General features: G+C 37.0%; 1 protein-coding gene and 1 long non-coding RNA gene across 3 annotated transcripts in view; both read left to right on the plus strand.

Annotated features, from left to right (window-relative positions):
- The window catches only part of LOC146432266 (uncharacterized), a 39,091-nt gene that overhangs the window by 1,749 nt on the left and 16,594 nt on the right, over positions 1-20,748 (plus strand). The window contains exons 2-5 of one of the 2 annotated variants that reach the window (XR_014854514.1): positions 6,586-6,670; positions 9,562-9,667; positions 16,033-16,334; positions 19,834-20,422. This is a non-coding gene — a long non-coding RNA (uncharacterized LOC146432266). Of the gene's footprint in view, positions 1-6,585; positions 6,671-9,561; positions 9,668-16,032; positions 16,335-19,833; positions 20,423-20,748 lie in introns of those variants that run through there. The other variant, XR_014854513.1, reaches the window with a different exon arrangement.
- Positions 10,851-14,810, plus strand: LOC146432267 (leukotriene B4 receptor 1-like). The gene has a single exon (XM_085071821.1). It carries the CDS (start codon positions 12,377-12,379, stop codon positions 13,385-13,387), a length of 1,011 nt encoding a protein of 336 aa, XP_084927947.1. The 5' UTR covers positions 10,851-12,376; the 3' UTR covers positions 13,388-14,810.

Consider the following 20,748-nt stretch of genomic DNA (forward strand, 5'->3'; position numbering starts at 1 on the left):
AGCAAAGGCCTTTTGGGCTCGATGTACACATTGCATTTGTCAGCATTTACAAGTATAACTCCTACTGATTATCACATATGTATCACTTCTGTAACCATTTCCTCATTGATTCTACTCAAGATGTCTTCCAGCTAATCTTAATATTTCCTTTAGAAATCTCTGTGCTGTTTTGACAGCTGAGAATGTCTTCACCCTTCAGTAAAGTACTTTCCATCTAATTCTCTTCCAGGAAAAGTCTTCTAAGCACGTAATTGCTATTCCTGCAAGCCCAGCCTCTTTAGATAACGGTCTTTCAGCTCGTGAATCAAGTCATGAATATTAGTTGTTTCTTTTATTGTCTCCTTTTGTGAGATCAGAACCATTTGCTTTTAAACACAACGTGAATAATCCTCTTTGCCTTTGTAAGGTGTAAATATGCACAGCAAATTTCTGTTTTCACACCGAGTGCCTGGTGCTGTTGTCACTCAAACCAACAAATCCAGGAACCTGGACACACGGCATTGCTCTACAGCTGATGATACCCTACTATTAATTGAGTCAGTGTCACTATTTCCAAGGGCTGTTTTGTTACAAGAGCAATCCAGCTCTTTCTTCACAGAGAATGAGTTGACATCAGGACATTTGTAGAGTAACAGCAGTTCAGGAACATGACCATGTGTAGCCACACAGAAATCTACCACTCATCATCCAAAGCAGATTCAAAAAATAACAGAACAAACTACACATCTGAACTACCAGTAAAATGCCAGCCAGCTTATTATTTTATAAAATACATGCTATATAGTGCTTCCTTCACATGTTTTGTATCCAAAACTGGCTAGAAATGGAAAATTAGATTGTTACAGTTGAACTACTGATAAAAGAAGTACCACATCTTTTTCACTTATGTATGAAGTGAAAAGAAAATCATTATCTATGCTTCAGAGACCAGTTTGTTACCACTGTAGAATTTTCATGTGCATAATCCATCTTCTAAGAAAATATTCTTTACTTCTTCCAAAAAACCCACACCATAGAAATACATTATATTAAACACCAGAAACTACAGTGTCAGTAGCATTATCTTTGTTTTAGATGCTTTGAGGACTTGCACTGGCAACTTGACAAAAACTGTGAACTGGATATGAGTTTGCACACTGGTTATTTAAAGAAACAATCCTTTCCAGAAATCTACTGTTTGCTTAAATGTCTTTTATTTGATTTAACAGAATTCTCTGTTTGCTTCTGATCCTTGCCATTTAAGTGGTGTTTGCATTGGCTCAAATACCCTCAAACACGATTGTGCTGAGTTACACACATGAGTAGAAGACAGCCACTTTCAAAGAAAGATGTGAAGACAACCAAAGTGTTGTCACAAATCTACTCTGTCCTTGCACCTCAGCACAGTGGGACAGTCCCAGGACACAGTCTGACATGTGTTTGAACCAGGGCCGCAAAGACACTTCTTTCACTTCTCCCTGCTTCCTCCACACTTCACATCCACTTCCATACCCCATGGTGCTGCTCAGTAGCATTAGGACAGTAAACAAGACTTGTGTTCCTCATTGTCTTTCAGGCTAAATTTGGTTACAATGTCAAACAGGGACTGGAAAAACAGGTAGTGGGCAGTTGGGTAGTGGGAGTACAGAAATGCAGGCTTACTAAGCATCAACCCACAAACTCAGAGCCAAGGTAGGATAACCACAGTTAACAGATTAACAGTCACTGTCATCTCATCTGTCTTCAAACCTTTAGTCCATATAATAGAGATCATATTACTCCCTTGGGTCACGTTTTGCTAAAGCAAAACAATTTGTCCGTTTAAACCATCCATGTAAAAGAGGTTCATAGTAAATTGTGAGGATTTAATTACTAACAAGCTGAATTTCAGAATTCCTGCTCAAAGAGAATTTTGTTAGAATCTGGGACTGAGCAATTTTTAGCAATAATCCTCAGACTTAAATAGTGGAAGTTTTACTCAAGATTTACTCAGAGTTGGTATTCTGAGTTGCACCATTGAAAAATTTTGAAATTGAAGCTAGGCAATATATGGAATTTTAAAACAATTAAAAAATAAAAGGTGGCATGGGAAGATTAAATGGGGAGATACAATTTTGTGTAGGATGAATATGTGGGGAAAAGTGTTGAAAATGTAATGCATGATGTGATGAAAACTGAGTAGGTTGAACCCTCAGGGACAGTTTATGTCTTGCACAAGTTCCCACAAATTACAGCAACTTCCCAGCACATTGCGAGAGTGGTAGAACCTGACCCCTTTTGCTGTGCAGAGAAACTTGGGCCCTCTGAGGTAGAAAGCTGACAAGGTGGTTGTAATCTGCAGACAAGGTACTTTTTTCTGGGAAGAGAAGATTTGGAGAAAAAGCAGAATTCGGCATGCTGTCATTGTAAGGCTTAGCATGTCTTACAAGACTGAGGGTGGTTAGAGAGGACATGGTGACACGAGTCAAGCAGAGCATTTCAGGATTCTTGTCCACATATAATGAAAAGGCAAGAGTCCACTGTTTAATAAGCAGTTGCATCCAATGTCACACCTGTTTGGTGTCCTAGCTGGACAGGGTGCCAGGGAAGTCACAGAGAAATATAGGGCTTAGGAAATCTGCTAGCTCAGAGCTGCTTCTGAAGAGACACAACACTGCTGCTACTGAATCCAATGGATTACTGCAAAAAGTGAATCCATCTCTGGAAACACAAGTGTGTCCAGAAGAACTGAAACTGGTGTCAGTAATTCAGTCATGTATTGAAGGGGATGTTGGTCTTTGTCTAGTCTCCTTAAGGTTTCACTCACTCATTTTTAGTGCTAAATTGTTCCAACACTGAAGGATGGAAAAACATCTGATCCTGATCACATTTGTTGAGAGACTTCCCTTCAACCTATGAAAAACAATCCGAAAGTTCCTCTTTAGTGGGTACATTAAAAAATGAGAGTTTACCTGAGTTTAAAGGATAAGTAGAATTTTTTCCTTTATTTTATAATTATGTCTCTGGCTCCGAAATGGGTATGCAATCCCACTAAAAGATGCATCTGTAAAGCAAATGTCACCTTAGATGTGAAGATCTGTACATAGCCCACTCTTTTTTTTTTCTATCCTTTAAACCCAGATTATCACATTAAAAACTAGATATGAGTAGGAAAACTGACTACACGTAAGAACCAAATGGGACAGACCAACATTTTAACCAAGTTTTTTGATTAACATTAAAACCAAACAAAATTAACAAGATTAATAAAAGTAGTTGCTCATATCTGAGTTTCAGCTGTCACTGAATGTGAAAGTGAATGCCTCCTCTGCTGTTTGGCTGGTATCAAAAAGAGTAAGAGACAAATATGCTACAAATGCACAGGCACTTACTGTCCCATCCTTTGTGTATATGAAGTTATGAAGTATTGCTTGATGATTCCTGTAAGGACATAGTTCCCTTCTAGACTGAGAGACACAAGGAGCTGGGAACAGTTAATCATGAGGAAATGGCTTAATCAGCAGCATGAGTAACATCGTGTGAGGCTCTGTGAAACATGTCAGTGCAAAAATACAGTTACAGGGAAATTAGGGTTGGAAGGGACTTTTGAAGGTCATTATTTTAATCCTTGTGTTCAAATCATAGCTATGATCAAATTTGGATCAGGACAGTTATTCCGATACTTCTATTGAACAAGTAAGTGGATATAAAATGAAAACTCTGTAAAAATCCACCATTTCCTTTTACACATTCCTGGTATTAACACTGAATGAAAGATCTTTTAAACAGGCAGCAGTAAACTGACCTGTGATATTTTAACCTGCATAATGATATTTTAGAGACACCTGTGGACATACTAGAAAGGGGAAGCCTGCCAAGCTATCTAGACATAGCACTTTGAAAGGATGGATTTAGTGGAAATTTTTTTTTTCTTTAATTAGTATGCTAAAGACAGCTTGAGATGTTGTCAATATTGTTGCCATGCTATGCTGACAATAGACTAACACACATAGGAGTTTCTTCATGGTATGGTGAAATTAATTTGACTATCAGTGCTTGGCAGCTGGAAGTGAAGCTGCTCAGATTACAAGCCAAAGAAGCAGTAAAAAATGTGTACTCCTATCATGTGACATAAAAGCAAGTTTTCTGCTGAAAGCAAGAAATACATGAGTTTTCATGTGGTGGATAAATTGGTCATGATTTCCTGTAAAAGGTTATATGATTATGAGGCAATTTCAACTCTTCTACTTGGACTTCATCCTAACATAACTTGTGAAAACAGTTCTGCTGTGTTTGTGTGCTGCAAAGATGCGTTGATTGGCTGCAGAAAACAGTTCTCTCAAAGCTTGTCTCTTCCTCTATTTTATTGGATATTTCCTCATTTTGGCAATCTACTTGACAGTGCTGTTTTTTTCTTTTGTGTTTACAAAAGATGATTGTTTTCAGATAATACAGGAGACTAATAGTCTTAAATGTGAATTCTTTATAAATGTGTGTTTAAAATCTGGTTTTATATCCTTTATAGTTGTCTTCTTGATATCTGTATAAACTTTTATGGAAGTTAGCATTACATGACGACAACAACCTAACAGATCTCATTAATTATAAATTCAGCCTAGCACTGTTCAAAACCTCAATCAGAGGACTAGAATGTGGATGAAGGTTGTTACTTGATCTGTGATTTGTCATGCCAAGGGGCATCCCTAGTAATGTGATCAATGGATACTCATCAGTAGTGTCTACCAGGAGCCTTAGCCATGTTTTCCATACTTTGTAGTCTGTTTTTCACTCACTAACAGATCGCAGAATGTGCCAAATCCCAGCCCTGGGTATCAGGGTATATTGCAGATAGCAAACACTTTGCTGGGCCAACATGAGGTACATGCAGCTAACACAGAGTGGACCCAGGGCAGCAGAGCTCTAGCGAGAGTTTCAGTGACACTGTGGTCAGATACCACAAGCCTTGGTGAATAGTCACAAACTCAAAAGACAGGAAAACAGCAATCATGAGAGAAAGAGGAGTCACACATTTGCTGTGTCAGAAAAGAGATACTAAAGACATTCGGTTCAATACCATGAAGGATTAAATGTTTCCCACACAGCCAGGCATAACAAGACACAAAGCTACCGAGAAAAAAGTAAAAGATGCAATTAAAGCTGCCTTTCGTACAATGCCAAATAATGGCAATTTTAAAATAAACTTGACTTTTAGTGGTTTAAGCACAGAATAGAACACTCAGCAGAGCTACAAAGAGGATAACCTATGGTTTAAGGATTACAAGGTAATTGCATCACATGAGGATTTCTATGATTGTGGAGCATCTGGAGTAAAGGAAGGAAGAATGACACAGTGACCTTTGGAACAAAGTCTTCTAAATCCTAGAGCACAGGCTGACATTGAGAAAGACAAAAGCTAATTATTATTTTTGTGGTTTGAATGTAAACTAAACTAATCCCCAATTAGAAAAAAAAAAACCAAACATGTTTGGGTGCAGTATGGCCAACCGTGTTACTTCAGCAGAGTGAGACAAACAGACTGGAGATGAGGGTATTTTGACCTCTGTGTGTTTTGATTTCTTTCATTTTCCCCCATCAGCACACTGTGGTTTAATTGAACTATTGACTTTCAGAGCTAGTCTGTTCCTCAGTCTGAAAGAAACATGTAAGACCTGAATGAAGAAACAATGAGAAGAATGAAGGGATGATGAAAAGCATGGGACAATTTCTACACAGGGTATAGGTGCATTCATGTATGGAAGAATTCTTCAGTCTGCAAATGACTAAAAATGACTGACAGATGTAGGGTTAATCAAAGAAGGACTCTGGAAAGGATGAACGTGGATGTGCTGCTTGCTGTTTTTCCAACATGTGAACTGTGGGGAGCCAGCTGAAGCCAACAGGAGGCCAGCAAACAGACAAAAAGAGGTGATTCTTCACACAGCATGGATCAAAGCTGCAGTGCTAAAAGTTCATGTGAGTTCAAGGATAGGCTTAGGAAGTCTACAGAATAAATGTTCACAAAGCTTTATTAAATACACAGAAACCATCCCTGATTCAGGAAACTCCTCAGCTGTAATTGAATGAATGCCAGAGAATGTGTGGGGCAAGTATAGACACACATGGCTTGTCCTTATATTCTTGTCTAAGCACCTGCTTGTGGCTGCTACCAGACAAGATATGGGCTAAAAGTACTTTTTGATCTGACTCAACACTAGGACATAAGAAATAAGTCTGCGTAAAACCAGATCATTTTATTAGACTCAAGAGTAAAATATAGGAAAAGTATGACATGAGATTATTTCAGAGTCTATTAGCTTCAGAGTACATTAAATTCCATAAATATTTATATTTTTTAACTAAGAAAATGGTGCTACCACTTTCTGCCAGTGAAAACATTGGCTTCATTTAATGGAGTAGTTATCATTGTTCACAGTAATTTCTAATATTATATAAAAGTTCTACAGAAACAATGGGTCACCTTACAGAATGATAAAAAATTATCTTTGCCTGAAGATTGCATATCTTACACTTTTTCTATGCAATGTATTATGTGTGTATTTACTAAATATCTGTTAGTGTTGTTCTGTATAGCATCTCAGAGTCAATCCTGACTATGTTTTGTTTCAGATTAAGAATGTTTGGACAAGACCATTCTGAAAAGCAGCATGGCACAATGTGCTCAATTCTCTGGCTATGCAGAACAGAATGTCAGGTATGTTAATTACTAAGTGGCTGAGGACACAGACATTCCTGACACACACTGCTACAGGTGGCTGCTACAGGGCAGGAGAAAGATCTTTGTATTCCCCATAAAATCAGTACAGTCTTTCTAATTTCAGCACAATTAACCAGTGCCCTGATACAAGGTCACAAAATCAAGACTTCATGTCACACTAGGACCTAAGCTTAATGCTTATGTAATAAAGGAATTAAAGAAGTCTTCAAAGATGCTCAAATCTGCTGAACGGGGTTGTTTCACAACCCTGCGAAATCGCAGTTTGATCTGCTTTTCAAAAACAACACGCTAATGGAAACTACACTGATGGACCAATTGTTTATATAATTACCAAACTTTCCAAACTTTGTTCCTTCAGAGGCGTAGAAAATTAAATTTATTTGATTAAAATTAGCTTTTCTTTTTTCTTTTCCACAGAGGGAGCTGTCCTTACTGTATCAGTTAAAACAGAATGTAGCATTGGAAATGTATATGTATCAAAACAGAACTGAGATAGCTAGAAATATGAGTATTTAGAAAATAATGTGATGTACAGGACAAAAAAAAAGACATTGTCGTTTTTCTCTATAAATTTATTGAAATTTTAGTCACAATCACCAGACCTTCTTACGCAAAAGAATCAGTTCTGTGCAGACCCATGGCTTTGAACGCCGAGTACCCGGTGCAGAGAAAGGCAGCACCTCCGGCCTGCAGGCTCAGCCAAAAACCCAGAGATAGTTTCCCAGTGCCGCCCTGCGTTGCAAACACAGAAGTGCAGGGACAGCCCCTTCCCCGTGGGCAGAACAGCTGCCGTCTGGTGCTGCTGCTCAGCCACTGCAAAGTATCTGTTGTGGGTTTTTAATCACAGCTCCTTCACTAAGAGAGGCACTGCGAAAGACTTTATTTCACCACTGCTGAATAACAAAAAGAGATATTAATCATATAGCAAAATAATATTTACATGCAATCGCAGTAAACAAGGTAGAAATGTCAGTGGGTTTAGCTAAATAATTAAAAATTTAAAAAAAAAAAAAGTTTGGCAGCAAATCGTCCAAGCAGTATTTGTCATCAGTAACTTATTACTCAAAAGAAAGAGCATGCAAACAGTGTATTTGATTTACCCAGCAGCAACTGTGGTGCCTGATATGCTTGTATAGTTAAGGATTTTGGCTAACAACAATTTGTAGACAAATAGCTACTTAGTGGTAGCTGATACAGAACAGGCCAGTCTTGCCTTAAATTGTAACCAATCTATACATTCACTGTTCAAAAGCTTGTACTGTAACAGGACACTAAAAATGCATACATTCATAATGTCAAGAAAAGCTATCTGTAAGTTTTTCCATAATCTCTGCATAATTGTTATTCATATTCCTGCTTATAGTCAGAATTATGAATGCAGTTCTCCACTATCTTAATTAACACCTCTAATTTAATGCACCTGCTATGTCTGTACAAGGAAAATATTTCTCCGTGGTTTTCACCATGGAAACATACTCTGATTGTCAGTGATCAGCCTGCTAGGGCAAGAAAGGTACCAATATGTAAGCATGTCTGATGCACACACAACAGGTGCCTTGGAAGCACTTCCCTCTCACAAGTCCTAAAGCAGTTTCCCCTGAACATAACAGGAAATCTTTTCTCTAATCAGTCATATAAAACTATTGTTATTTGCCAATGCGCTGGGTAAGGAATACAATTTTTAAATATCATTAGAATTATAATGCAAAGTACACATCTCTTATTACATTCTAGAACTGATCCCAAGTTCTTCCCTAAGTTATTTTCTCTCTGATAAAGCAGCACTGGGAGTGTTCTTATTTGTACTTGCTGCCCCATGGGCTGCTGTCACAAACAGTGTTTGCAAGACCTTAGAAATGTCTGGTGACTGTCTTTTCCTACACTGCACTTCGTTTTGCAGTAATTGCAGAGCAGAGAGATTATTGGCTGCTGCATACCCTTATGAAATCCCACTTATATAGGAGACCCTCCTGAAATCAAGAAAGCAACTTTTAGATCAGCTGAGAACTAGCCCATAGTTCTCTGATCAAGGCAAGGGGAGGCACTTTCATGCTGTCCTCAGTAGCAGCATGGAACTGAGTTTGTTATAAGACATTTGTACAAATCCTGCAAATACACCTCAATTCAATGGCTGAAGAACTAAGGGGTTCAGGCTAATAAGTTCTTCCCTTGCACATTAACAGACAAATGAGGTTATAACATCAATTTGCAGCATCTCAGCAGATACATGATACTTGATAATCATTATTCTACAATCACTTACTAGACAAACATCCAGGCGATCCTTCTGAAGACAAAATTTAGAGAGGATTTTGAAAGTCTTCTTGGTAGAGTTCTAGATACAAGTTTTACAAGATTCTGGATTTGCCATGCATCAGCTGCTCTGTAAATCCTTACAGGGATGCTCTCACTGCATGGAGGGATGGATACACTTTGAGCAGAGGCTCTTAGCTGACAGACTCTCAGTATTTTGAAGTGAAACTCTGATTCTCATAAATACACAAAAGGTGGAAATTTCAATTATAATTTACATTTAGGGGTGCAGACACCGTTCTTTGAAAATGCTCAGTGGTAGTGCAAATTACAGAGCATCCACCAGAGGGAAGCTCATGCTTTACTCATTCAGCGTAAATAATTTTAAGGATGAGGGAAGCACATACCTGATACTTAAGCTGAAGCAAATTCTATTCAAAGTGTTTCATAGCAGTGGCAGAGACTTTTTAAGCTTGGAAAGATTTCAGAAGTTATTTGCCAATCTAAGTGTAACAGACTTGCAGAAAATTTCCTGTATTGATGGCTGAGTTGTTGCACTGCATATAATATGCATGCACACAAAAAACTTAATTTTTTTTTCTTTAAACACACAGGTGCAGCCTAATTTCACTGCTGTCATGAGGGAGACCAGAGCTTCTTTGGTCTAAAGTCCAAATGCATGGTCACACACTGAAGTCCTACCCACACGTGGTGACTAGAGTGAGTAAAGATACTGAATTGTTTAGCCACTGTTGTGTTTGGCATATTGTTGACTACACTTCATTGCTCTCCCTGTTAATGGAAATATTTGCTGAACTTCCCAAAAAGTTTGTGTACTCCTAATATAAATTTGATTAATAACAGTCAGACACTTTTAGAGAATATTAAAGACAGCTTACAGTCTGAAGTTTTCATAGTGATCCGGCAGTCACTAAGAGCTGCTCACAAACGTACTCCTGAGCTAATGTTAACTCTGATGTCTGAGATATTTAGTCTTGTAACGTGGCTTCAGAGTCTTACTCAAGGAAATCTTAGCATTTCAACACTTCTCTGGGATCTTTTTTGAAACTGAAATTCCAGGCTGTGCCTACAACTCAGAGATTCATCTGTTTTCTTGTTTAATTGAAAGAGACAGCCAGAGGCGGAGGCCATCTGGCAAGCAAACTTCAACTCAAGTGGAGAGATGTGTTTCTGAAAAAATTATGGCCAGATGCTTCAGAAATTCATCCAGATCCATACACCACTGGATTAGAACTATACTCATAGCGATGGTTGTTCAGACAACAGCTCTTTTTCACCGAAAGTAAAGCTTTACAGAAGAAAATCTTGCAGACATGTCACACAATGGTACAGAACATGTAGGTCCTTTTAGGGATTATTGCTGGACTGGCCACAAGCTTGTACTACAGTTAGAGCTTTAGTGTGACATAAAAATTTACTTATCAGCATAGCTTGTTATCTACAATTTCTAGCAGTTAGTATAATTTACTAAGGATTTTATATATAATATAATTTACTACATATAATTTACTATATATATATTTACTATATATATATTTACTATATATATATTTACTATATATAATTTACTACAGGATTTTAGCAATTAGAAAGCCCAGCTTTCCGTTAAGCAGAATTTCTAGTAATCAGTGTAACTTTCTATACTATCTAGAGTCTTTGGTTCTGTAGGTTTTTTGTCACCTGGGCCCTCTGTAATTCAGGTCAAAGTCTTGATAATCAGCATGTGATACAATAATAATAATCTAGATTGACTTTACCTAAAGAAGCTGGCACTCCCTGTAGCACTGGGTGACAAGAGGTACTGGTCATCTCTTCTTGACTATTTCCCAATAAAAATCTGCAACTTAGTTCAATCTAGATGTGCCACTGGCAATAAATTAAAAATAGTCTTCAAAGGTACTTCTGGAGAAATAATGTTTATAGAGGTGATTTCATTAGAAGAAGAGACGCTGCCCAGCACTTCCTCCCATTAGTTAGTTTTCACAAGTGGTTTTCAGAAATTCCCTTCAGAATACAAACAACTTGTTTTGGATTTCCCCCTACCCAATCTTCCTTAAATGTAGTTAAAAATGAAAGGAACTGGAATCATGTGTCAGATTAAATCCTGATTAAAATCTTTATTACACAAATAGTATTTTGAAGATATAATACTTAACTTCAGCGGGGTTATTCTGGATTTGCTTTTGATCTCATTATACTCTTATGAGAGCAAAACCAGCTAAGCTGCTTTGGGGGTGGTGATGTTACAATCCTTTTTCCATGGTGAAAAATACTTTTGACTTATTACTATGCACTACATTTGCCAGATTTGTAAAATTAGGGAAATTGTCTGTATCACGTTTTTAAATTTAAGAAAGCTATGAATAAGTCCTTTGTTTCTGTGAATCTTTTTTTGTGGTAAATACCCTTCCAGTTTCACTTCTTAAACATTCTGTTGGCTCTGCTGTTCTAGTTCCCCCTTTAACATTTTACTAAAGAACTTTTAAAGATGTTTTTGAGATTAGGATAACAAAATAGTTTCATACTTTTTGGCCAGACTCTGAAGAACTTACGATTCATTTAGGATTTGAATACTGCACTGACTACCAAGTTTCCTAGGAAAAGTCATAAAAGTCATAGCCCACTGCTGGCACAGCAGGACAATAATGTAATCATATATTTTCTCTCTGACATGGAGCATTTCCTCCTATAACTCTGTATACAGACTGAATATTCTGATGGTTATTGTTTGGTAAAGAACTGCAATTTACCAGAGAATTAAAAATATAGCTCCCATCCAATTTATTGTACCAGTACAGTACAAATAGGAGAAATCTCGATTTTCTTTATGCCAGCATATTTCTAAAGTATGATTGACTATTTTCTGCTGAATTAAAAAAAGATTATATGAAGGCAGTAAGCACAATTTCTTGGGCTTTAAAATTCATGTCAAACATCTAATGCACATTTGTAGTTTACCTGCCACCCCACTTTTTTTAGATTTTATAAAATAAAGTGCTGAGTAATTCACAGGAGCAAGAGCAGAACCGTATAAAAAGGGTTTCTTTCTCCTGGCAGCTGTTGATTAGATCAGTAACAGCAACACAGTAGCAAATTTCTTTAAATAGGGACACTTTAGAAAGACCACCAACATACTTTAAAATCTGCTGAAGCACAATGGATGTGCAACTGAAAGCAAAGTATGTGCAGCACTGTATTTTTGGTTTTGCTTTGTGTGCAAAAATGCCCATCCTCCTAAACAACAGGAACTGCCATATGTGGTCAGACATCTGTAGAGCATCAGGATGTGAGCTCACAGTCTGTATCAGCCTTCAGAACATCAGTTAGAGGAGAATTTTCGGGTAGTTCACCAACATCTTCAGAATAAAAGCACAGCACAGAGCAACCAAGAACTGAAAAATTTCCAGAATGAGTCCAGCTGAGGAAAGCAGTGTCAACTCAACATGGAATATTGTGAGGTCAGTAGTCTGCATAATACTGAGCTTGTCATTTATTATTGGCACCCCTGGAAACTGCATCGTCATCTGGATTGTTTGTACCAAAATGAAGCAAGTGTCTCTTTCAGTCCTGCTGATCTTGAACCTGGCCATTGCTGATGTCCTTGTACTGATCACTTTACCCATTTGGATTTACTCCTTTGCTGACTCGTGGGTTTTTGGAGTCGTCTTCTGCAAAACGCTGGTTTTCATTATTTACTGCAGCATGTATGCCAGTATATTTCTAATTACAGCACTCAGCTTGGAGCGGCTAATGGCTGTGTTTTACCCTTTCACAATTCAAAGATACAAAAGTAAAGAAAAAATTTTTTTGATCATGTTCCTCATTTGGTTCCTGTCTATTGCCTTCGGCATTTCTGTCATTCCATTTCAAGAGACAGAAGAAATGAACGGTCGACTTCTATGCGCATGTCGCAACTACTCTTCTAACAGACAGAAAGTGTCATATCTTCTGCTGGAGACCCTTGCAGGTTTTGTAATTCCTTTCTTCATTATTTGCACCTGTTATGTGTGTGTTGCAAAAAGAATAAGCAGAATGACTTACCAATCCAAGCAGCGATCGGAACGTCTCATTGCCAGCGTTGTGGTGGCATTCATCCTGTGCTGGTTCCCTCACCATCTCTTTAACATCCTGGATGTTATTTCAATTGAGATAGAACTCTCTAATGAGGAGATATCTTTGGCACTGGACGAAATTGTAGACAAAGGAGTGTACATCTCTGGAGCACTTGTATTCATCAGCAGCTGTATTAACCCTCTGCTTTATGCTTTTGCTGCACGAAGGTTTCAGAACCACCTGAGGTTTTCCAAGATGTCAAAGTTGTTTGAACAGATCAGTCAGACTGTAACAGAGGAAGACAGGAAAAGAAATCTGGTTGTAGCTAAGCACAAAGATCCTTTGGCAGGCACAGAAAATCTCTAACAAGGAACTCAGTGAATAATCTGTGTTATTCCTCAGCAGTCTTTTCTCCTCATACTCTCAGTTTCATTTATTGAGCAGTCCAGGGAAAGCTAGAGAGAGATAAAAGTTTTTTTAAGTTTTTTTCTTGTGTGTTTCATAAGAATTGGCATTGACAACCTAGTTTTATTTGTAAGTTAATATTCCCATCATGAAATGAGCACTATTTCACTGTTGCTGAGAACCTCAGCAAGGTGGCTAAAAGCTCAAATTGTAAGGAATACAGCATTTTTATTTTCCATTTAAATTACTTCTGATTTCTAGAAAGTCTGTGTGCAGAAAACAGAAAAGAACTGCATGTGGAAAAGAGAGACTTTGAAAGCTTAAAACTAAGTTTTTCTTCAGAAAAAAATTTACGTGTTCAAAAATCGTTATATTACATAAAGTTTTAAGAAGTTAAATACTTCATATGGGTAAGAATGCTTTTAAAGTGTACTAATGACACAAAACTCTTCTGGGTCAATGGAAAGTCTAAAGCTGTTTTTATTCATTACTTTATTTAGATTTGAAAGTAATTAGGGTTGTTTACACAGTCAAGCTCATTTGCTGCATTATCCTGTGGTAATAGGTTTGAACAAGTCAAATGTGAAGTGTGACATCCTTCCAGAAGAAACAGGAGGTATGAGAACTGTGTTGTGTGACAAACACCATTGCAGACTGCATGCTGTATTTGATGTCAAACACATTGCATACTCCAGTGGCAATTAAATTATTGATGTATTAAATATATATATTCGCAATATCCTCAAAAATTTTGATTCAAAGAAGTTAAGCTTCCAAGATGTCTATTAAATTATGGAAGAATTGGATCAGGCTTAGGTGAGAAGAAAGGAGAGATCCTTGATATTATTTTTTATGCCTAAGAAAATTATGGTAGCAGTGCAAAGTGTCTAATATCATAAGAACTTCACCTTGCAAATAAAAGAATTTTTCTTTTTCTTCTCATATAGAATAGTGGACTTTGCCATAAGAAACCAATACAATTAGTATTTGCAAGGGCTTTAGGTTTGTGAGTGTATGCAAAATCACTGTGAAAAACTGCATGGCATTAAGTGTTTGCTTTTGAAGTTTAATTTATTTCAATTGTGCCTAATATTTTTTATGCTTACTTTTGTTACTTTTCAAGTCAATAATTTGTAATAAGATTAAGATAACTACTGATTAAGAAGCATATTGTAATTTGTATTCCTTGTTCTGGACAGCTGCTTAATAGCTACATTACACATCCTTACAAAGAAATTACAAATACTAACTAGAAGTTAATTTTTGAAGTCTGATTGTGTCACAGTGAAGGATATTTGAGTTGTATTAATTTAGCTTGTAAACTGAAATAAACATGGGGAAATAAAATCCTTAGCTGTTAATGGAAGAAGAATGTTTCTCTAAACTTTGCATATGTATTTGTTATTACTGCTTGTTATCAAAAAGTATTTTTTTCTCCTGAATAGGAGAAAAGTCCACAGCACAGAGGGTTTTTTCCTTCAATAGGACTCCTTCACTGAAATTAGAGAAAACTTTAGCAAGATTTTGTTTTGCAGCACATAGTAAGGAACAGATGAAACCCTTTAGATTTTACCCCACCCAGTTACCACTCTTTGTCTACCCTAACAGCCCTTTAATTGCTATATAGTCACATTCAGTATAGCAATGTGACATTATCTCACAAAAAAGCAGCAACTTCAGTTATCTACTCATAAAAAGTGAAGCTGTATTTCCCAATATGTTCTTGAGATAGGAATCACTCACTATTGAACAACAACACAGAACAGATGAGGAGATTTACTATCTCATGAGCACATGAGCCCTGCAGCTGAACTTCTAGTCCACAAGGAGTCAAGTATTTCACAACTTGCAGGGTGAGAAAACACCCAGACAAACTTCAGAACAAGCTGCCTGACCAGTATTTTCCATTATATCAGTCTGCACATGAATCTTCTGCCTCAATATTAATTTTTCACATTTGAGAAAATGTGAAACAAATTAAAAACATGTGAGACACTGCTTTTTACTCACAACTGCAGTACTGAAGTCCTTGTAAAACATAGGGTCCATCAAGGAGCTAGAGCTGTCCCTCTGAAGTTATCATTAATGGCCTTGGTTCTGCATCCAGTAGACAGTCATCTCTAAGAATTGTGTTTCTTTTGAAGGCTATTTGAGAAGTAGTAAGATGTCCTAAAACAGCAACCTTAACTAATATCACTTTTTTGTAAATAGAGTTAATTCTTGCAAATATTGGTATGCAGAGTGGAAACCCCCATTGATTTAATATTTTGTCAAGACAACAGTCATGTAACTGGGACCATAAGTGTCAACAAAAAAATACAAGCTGATGACTTGGCTGACTGCTGCTTCCTTGAGCAGGTACACAGCAGGCCTAGCAATATAGCCAGCTTTACCACTTCATCAGTGCTAATGTGCTCTCACATCTATCTGCTGTTCAAGCTAGTTCAAAATAGGGACTTGGAGGTGAGATCAGTCTTCCTTGTAACTCTTGACACACTCAGATTCTCCGCAGAAAATTGAGGCTTTGTGTTGTTTGAGTTCCTATTTTTTTGTTTTACTTCCTAACCTTTCTACCCTTGTTTATGAAGTCTGCTCTGTGGTTTCAGTATCCAGCTATTTCTCATGACACAGCAAGGCAGAAAGCCGAGCTAAGAGAGAGGGACTTCAGTCACCTGAGTCAAATCACCTCAGACTACACTGAAGTACAGGGAACATGATGTGGAGTCAGTGCAACACTGCTTAGAACACTGAGTACTAGGAGGTGACCAGATAGTTTGAATTTCTCACATTTGTAAAAATTAATAATCTTCTAACATTTATCTCTTAACATTTCAGTATTTCCCAGCCTGAAACTTGCTGTGAACCTTCCATGGGTTACATCAGGATTTTTTCACATTTACTGCTCAAAGTGAGTTCATGCTGTATTAACAGGATTGAAGGATGAATTTTTAGTTCATACAGCCAATATACAAGAAGGATAGAAAAGAACATAAAGAGAAAGTATCAGCCTTACACTTTTTGTTGCCTGTTGACATCAAAATGTTTCATGGTAAAAGAGTTTTAACAGGTATCTGGATTAAAACAATGGAGCTTTGTGAATATTTACAGGCAACTCATAATTTAAGGAGTAGCACAAGAAAAACCAGAGATCCTTATTTGCAAGCAGAAACAGAGCAACTGCATTATACTAAAGAAAAAAATTTAAACCACCATAACATTTTCTAGGAAGATGTACAGCAAAAGTTAATAGGTGTTTTAACAACAGTTAAGGCTGCAGTTATGGAACTCTTAGTTACCATTAACGGCACTAAAAGAAAGAGTTGCCTGCAGTGCTTGGGTGAAAGGAATAAAAGAACCTGGAAGCTAACAGATGGCACAGAAACAACATAGGAATGCAAATTCTTTCACTTTCAAGCAAGAGTCTGATAAATAAGAAATATTTTAGAAGATGCAGAATTAGCAAATATTAACAGTGGTGAAGGTTTTCTCTATAGGTTAGTCTGTACTTCTTTTATGACTCCCTTTTCTGCATATATTGGGGAAGGGGGAGACAAAGGAAAAGTTATTGGCTTTTTTGAGTGGAAAAACATAAGAAATAAGTTAGTCAAGGTTATTAAGATTCATATGGACTTAGAATGAAACTGAGAAGTTCAGCTATGAAAGCTGAGTATAGAAAGAGAACAGACAGGGAAGTGAAAACTATTCAGCTGCAAGACAGTTTCAGATTTTTGTAAATGCTTTCTTGTCAGATCAGTTAATCACTAAAATAGCTCTTTATTAGAAAACTTCTCAGTGTGATCTCTGTTGGTAGTCAATAGGTTAAAGCAAAAAAATCCAATAAAACAGAGTTTAGAGAGACATCACCCTGTCCTCTGAGAGGGTGAATAACTTATGCTGCTTGTGTTAGCAATAAGAGCTGGGTGTGACCAGGACTATGATGAGGGACACCAGGATTTCAGAAACTTTACAACACTGTTTACAGTCCTAAGAAAGTTCTTGCACTGATAGGTATGGAGATAAGAGAATCATATACTATTGGATTCCTTTGTGTTTTCTTTCCCCTTAAATCAATTACGCTAAAAATCATGTGGATGGGTCTTAGTAAGATTTAGCATTTTAAAATAGATTTAAGTTGAAGAAATCTTAAAATTAGAAGAAAATTATTTTTATGGAATGTGTCAAGTCAGTGATTTAAATGATGCAATGAATGAAAAAGATGCCATGAAGTCTTCAAATACAGGTTAAAGAGTCATAGCTCCTAAATTAGGAATCTTGATTATACATCAGCTCAACTGCAAAATCAACTTATTCTTTAATAGAAGTCAGCTATCAGGACTATATCTTGATTGCAAAAGTGACTGGTTAGTCTTCAGTTTTGGCTGCAGCTGTGTACGTACTAACAGTGTGTGCAGCTAAGTGCATCACTATTTCCCCTGCCTATTAATTAGAAAACAGTGTGAACTGCACTGAGAAATCTACAAACAGTGTATTGTAATTAAAGGGTATGTCTGGGTGGTTTTAAATCAGAGGATCAGAAGTTTAGACTGCTCTTACTACATCTTAAACTGAAAAATCAGACTTTTCATTTTTGCATAGCAGACCTGTTCATGGTGTAGCACATTACATGAAAAATTAAAGGCTAAATATTTCTTTTTTGGAGAATTGTAAATTTAAAGCACTATTTATGGCCTGTCATTAACTTGGTAGTATCACCATAATAGCCACAATAGGAAAATAGCTGTGTGAAGATCACTTCTAGTCATTGCATCACTGATGCTATGGGAATCTATGGCAGTGTCAACAATCTGAAAACAAGTTGCAGATTTCATATCTTAACTCTACTATGTAATTTCAAAAGTTACTATAATATTAACATTGACTGTATAAATCCTGCTGAACTTGGTGAGTAGTATCAGAAACTTAGAAGTTCTGGACACTTTTTTAAACATTCCAACTAACAAATTATATTAGTGCCTGTTAGAATTAAAAATACAGCCACAGACCTTCAGCTGTGCTGTAGAAGGGAACATTACATAATTAAAACCGAGGAAAGCATTTAGCAGGGCAGGTTTTTGACATGCCTTGTTCTCTCCTGCCACCGTGTGGCTTTTCCATTTTAAAAAGTTGGGCCTCATTTTTAATACCCTGGAAGTCCCTGAAACAAGTAGTGAAGTACTTTGTTCAGTGTTTCAGTTGTGAACCATATTTAAGGTTCAGGCCATTGAGACAGAAATGTCCACAAAAAACACAACAATATATTAAGCATTCAACTTCTATTCATTTCAGAGTGATCTAGTAGGTCTTTTTCTCACTCTTCAAGAGCTCAAGCCCACATTGTTTCAAATATTGCATAAATTAGGCAAGTTGAGAATGTTTCACAGAATATAATAGCCTCATGCCAGTTTGTAAAAAGTCTATACTGGAAACAACTTCCCCCCCACCCCCAACAAAACTATCAATAAGCACGTTGAACTGGACCTTGACTCGAATTTGAGTAGCTCATATCTCCTGCCAAGTGATATTATTGATTTCTAGGCTGTTGGTAGTTTTGAGATGTTCTCAAATAGTTTCAAAAGGTCTTGACTTCCTTGTAGTTAAAATTAGGAAAACTCATGCAGTCCTATAGATGTCCATGACAAGAAATCAAAAAAGCTTTGCCTTTAAGAAAGTAAGAGAAGTATTAGGAGTAAAGCAGAAAACAGAATCAATGGACTTGGGTTCAAATTCCCTTTATTGCAATGTTTAGTTTCTGTATGTAATGCTTTTAGTGTCTATGAACAAGGCTTGGCTTAATCCTCTTATATTTGTCATGTTGAATAGTATTGCACTAATTGATTAATCCTACTTTTAAAATTATCAGAAGAAACTGATTTTGCTGAAGAACTTCTCATTGCACTTCTAGAAGAAGAGCTCATGAATTAAAGGTTTCTACCCAATAACCATTTCCCTAAATATTCACTCTACAATACAAAGATTTGCATGGTATATTACACTAAAACCCAGCCATTTTACATTACACACCTTATTTTGTTCTGTGACAACTAAACTAAAATGAAAATTGAAGATCCTCTGTCTCTGGGTTCACCCCAAGCTCCTGTTTTTTGGTTTTGGGCAGATGGGGTGGCCCAAGGATGAAGCCAAGGAACCAATCTGTATATCAAGGTCAGAATCAGATCAGGTTATAAGCCACAACTGCCATTTTGTGTAATGGCTAAAGTTAGGCAACTTTGTAAAAAGTGGGGAAGCCTCTTAGAAAAAAAATGTTGTTTTACTCTTTAACATTTTAAGGACTTTTTCATTTATATTTACATTCCCTTAACTTTAATATTACAAATGAAGGATTATAATATAAGAATTTCAGACTATTTTTCCTACATCAAACCCTTTTTCTTCCCTTAATTCTTCAGGTCTCATCACAGTTTTTCTGTTTTAGATACACAGAAAGATACTTTGCTCCCTCCAAGACATGGAAAATTATGTCTTTAACTTTTCACCACTGGAAATACATAGGAATTCTATGAGCACAGGAGCTAGGAAAGCATACGGTGTTCTGATCACAAAGATATTATCACACTCTGCACTGAGAATTTCACCTGCTGTGGGTCACTGAACTTTGGCTTGAGTTAACCAGACAATTAAATACCCCAGTGTAAATGTTGGATTGGCCATGTGATAGGATCTTTCATTTAATTTAGATAATACCATTGGCTGAATAAAGTTAAATATTTAGCATCCTGAGCACAACAACAAAAAAAGGAAAAATGCTTGGTATGTGTTTAAAAACATAATTATGCATTTCCCAAGCACCAAATTAATATTGGATTGGCTAGAGAGTACTTGTTTCCTTGTTGCTATATAATTTAACACAGGTAAACAGTTTTAGGCACACTGATAGTTTCACAGAGGGGTGGTGGTGTAATTTAATCTTTTAAATTACTGGTGTTACCCACAAGTACTAAAATGTATTAAAAGGAATGAAACTGTTTAAGAACTGAAGGAGCATTTTGCTGTGGTTTTTCCCAGCTGACCTATGGCACTGCAGTCTGCCCTATGCTTTCCTCACAAACACTTTCTTCCTTACAGTAGGGCAGATAACACCCCTTTCAGAGTTGCTTAGTTCCTAAATGTGTGTGGCAGCTTGGAAACACCATTTCCGAAGGAGCTGGGTGCTCATGGCTTCTCCCTGTGCCAGACCTGCCAGCCGCACAGCAGTTCCGTGTCAGGTCTGCTGACTGCCAGCTCTGTTTTGGCATGTCAGAGCAGCACAGTGAGACAACAGTGAATAGATACACCTCCAGATTCCCACCTTGCCACTGCTTTTT

This window comes from Lichenostomus cassidix, chromosome 11 (genome assembly GCF_008360975.1).
Source record: "Lichenostomus cassidix isolate B80296 chromosome 11, HeHo_3.0, whole genome shotgun sequence".
Lineage (NCBI taxonomy): Eukaryota > Metazoa > Chordata > Aves > Passeriformes > Meliphagidae > Lichenostomus > Lichenostomus cassidix.

Bases quoted from the DNA above. Each gene is read 5' to 3' on its own strand.
- LOC146432267 (XM_085071821.1), top strand. From the start codon at position 12,377: ATGAGTCCAGCTGAGGAAAGCAGTGTCAACTCAACATGGAATATTGTG.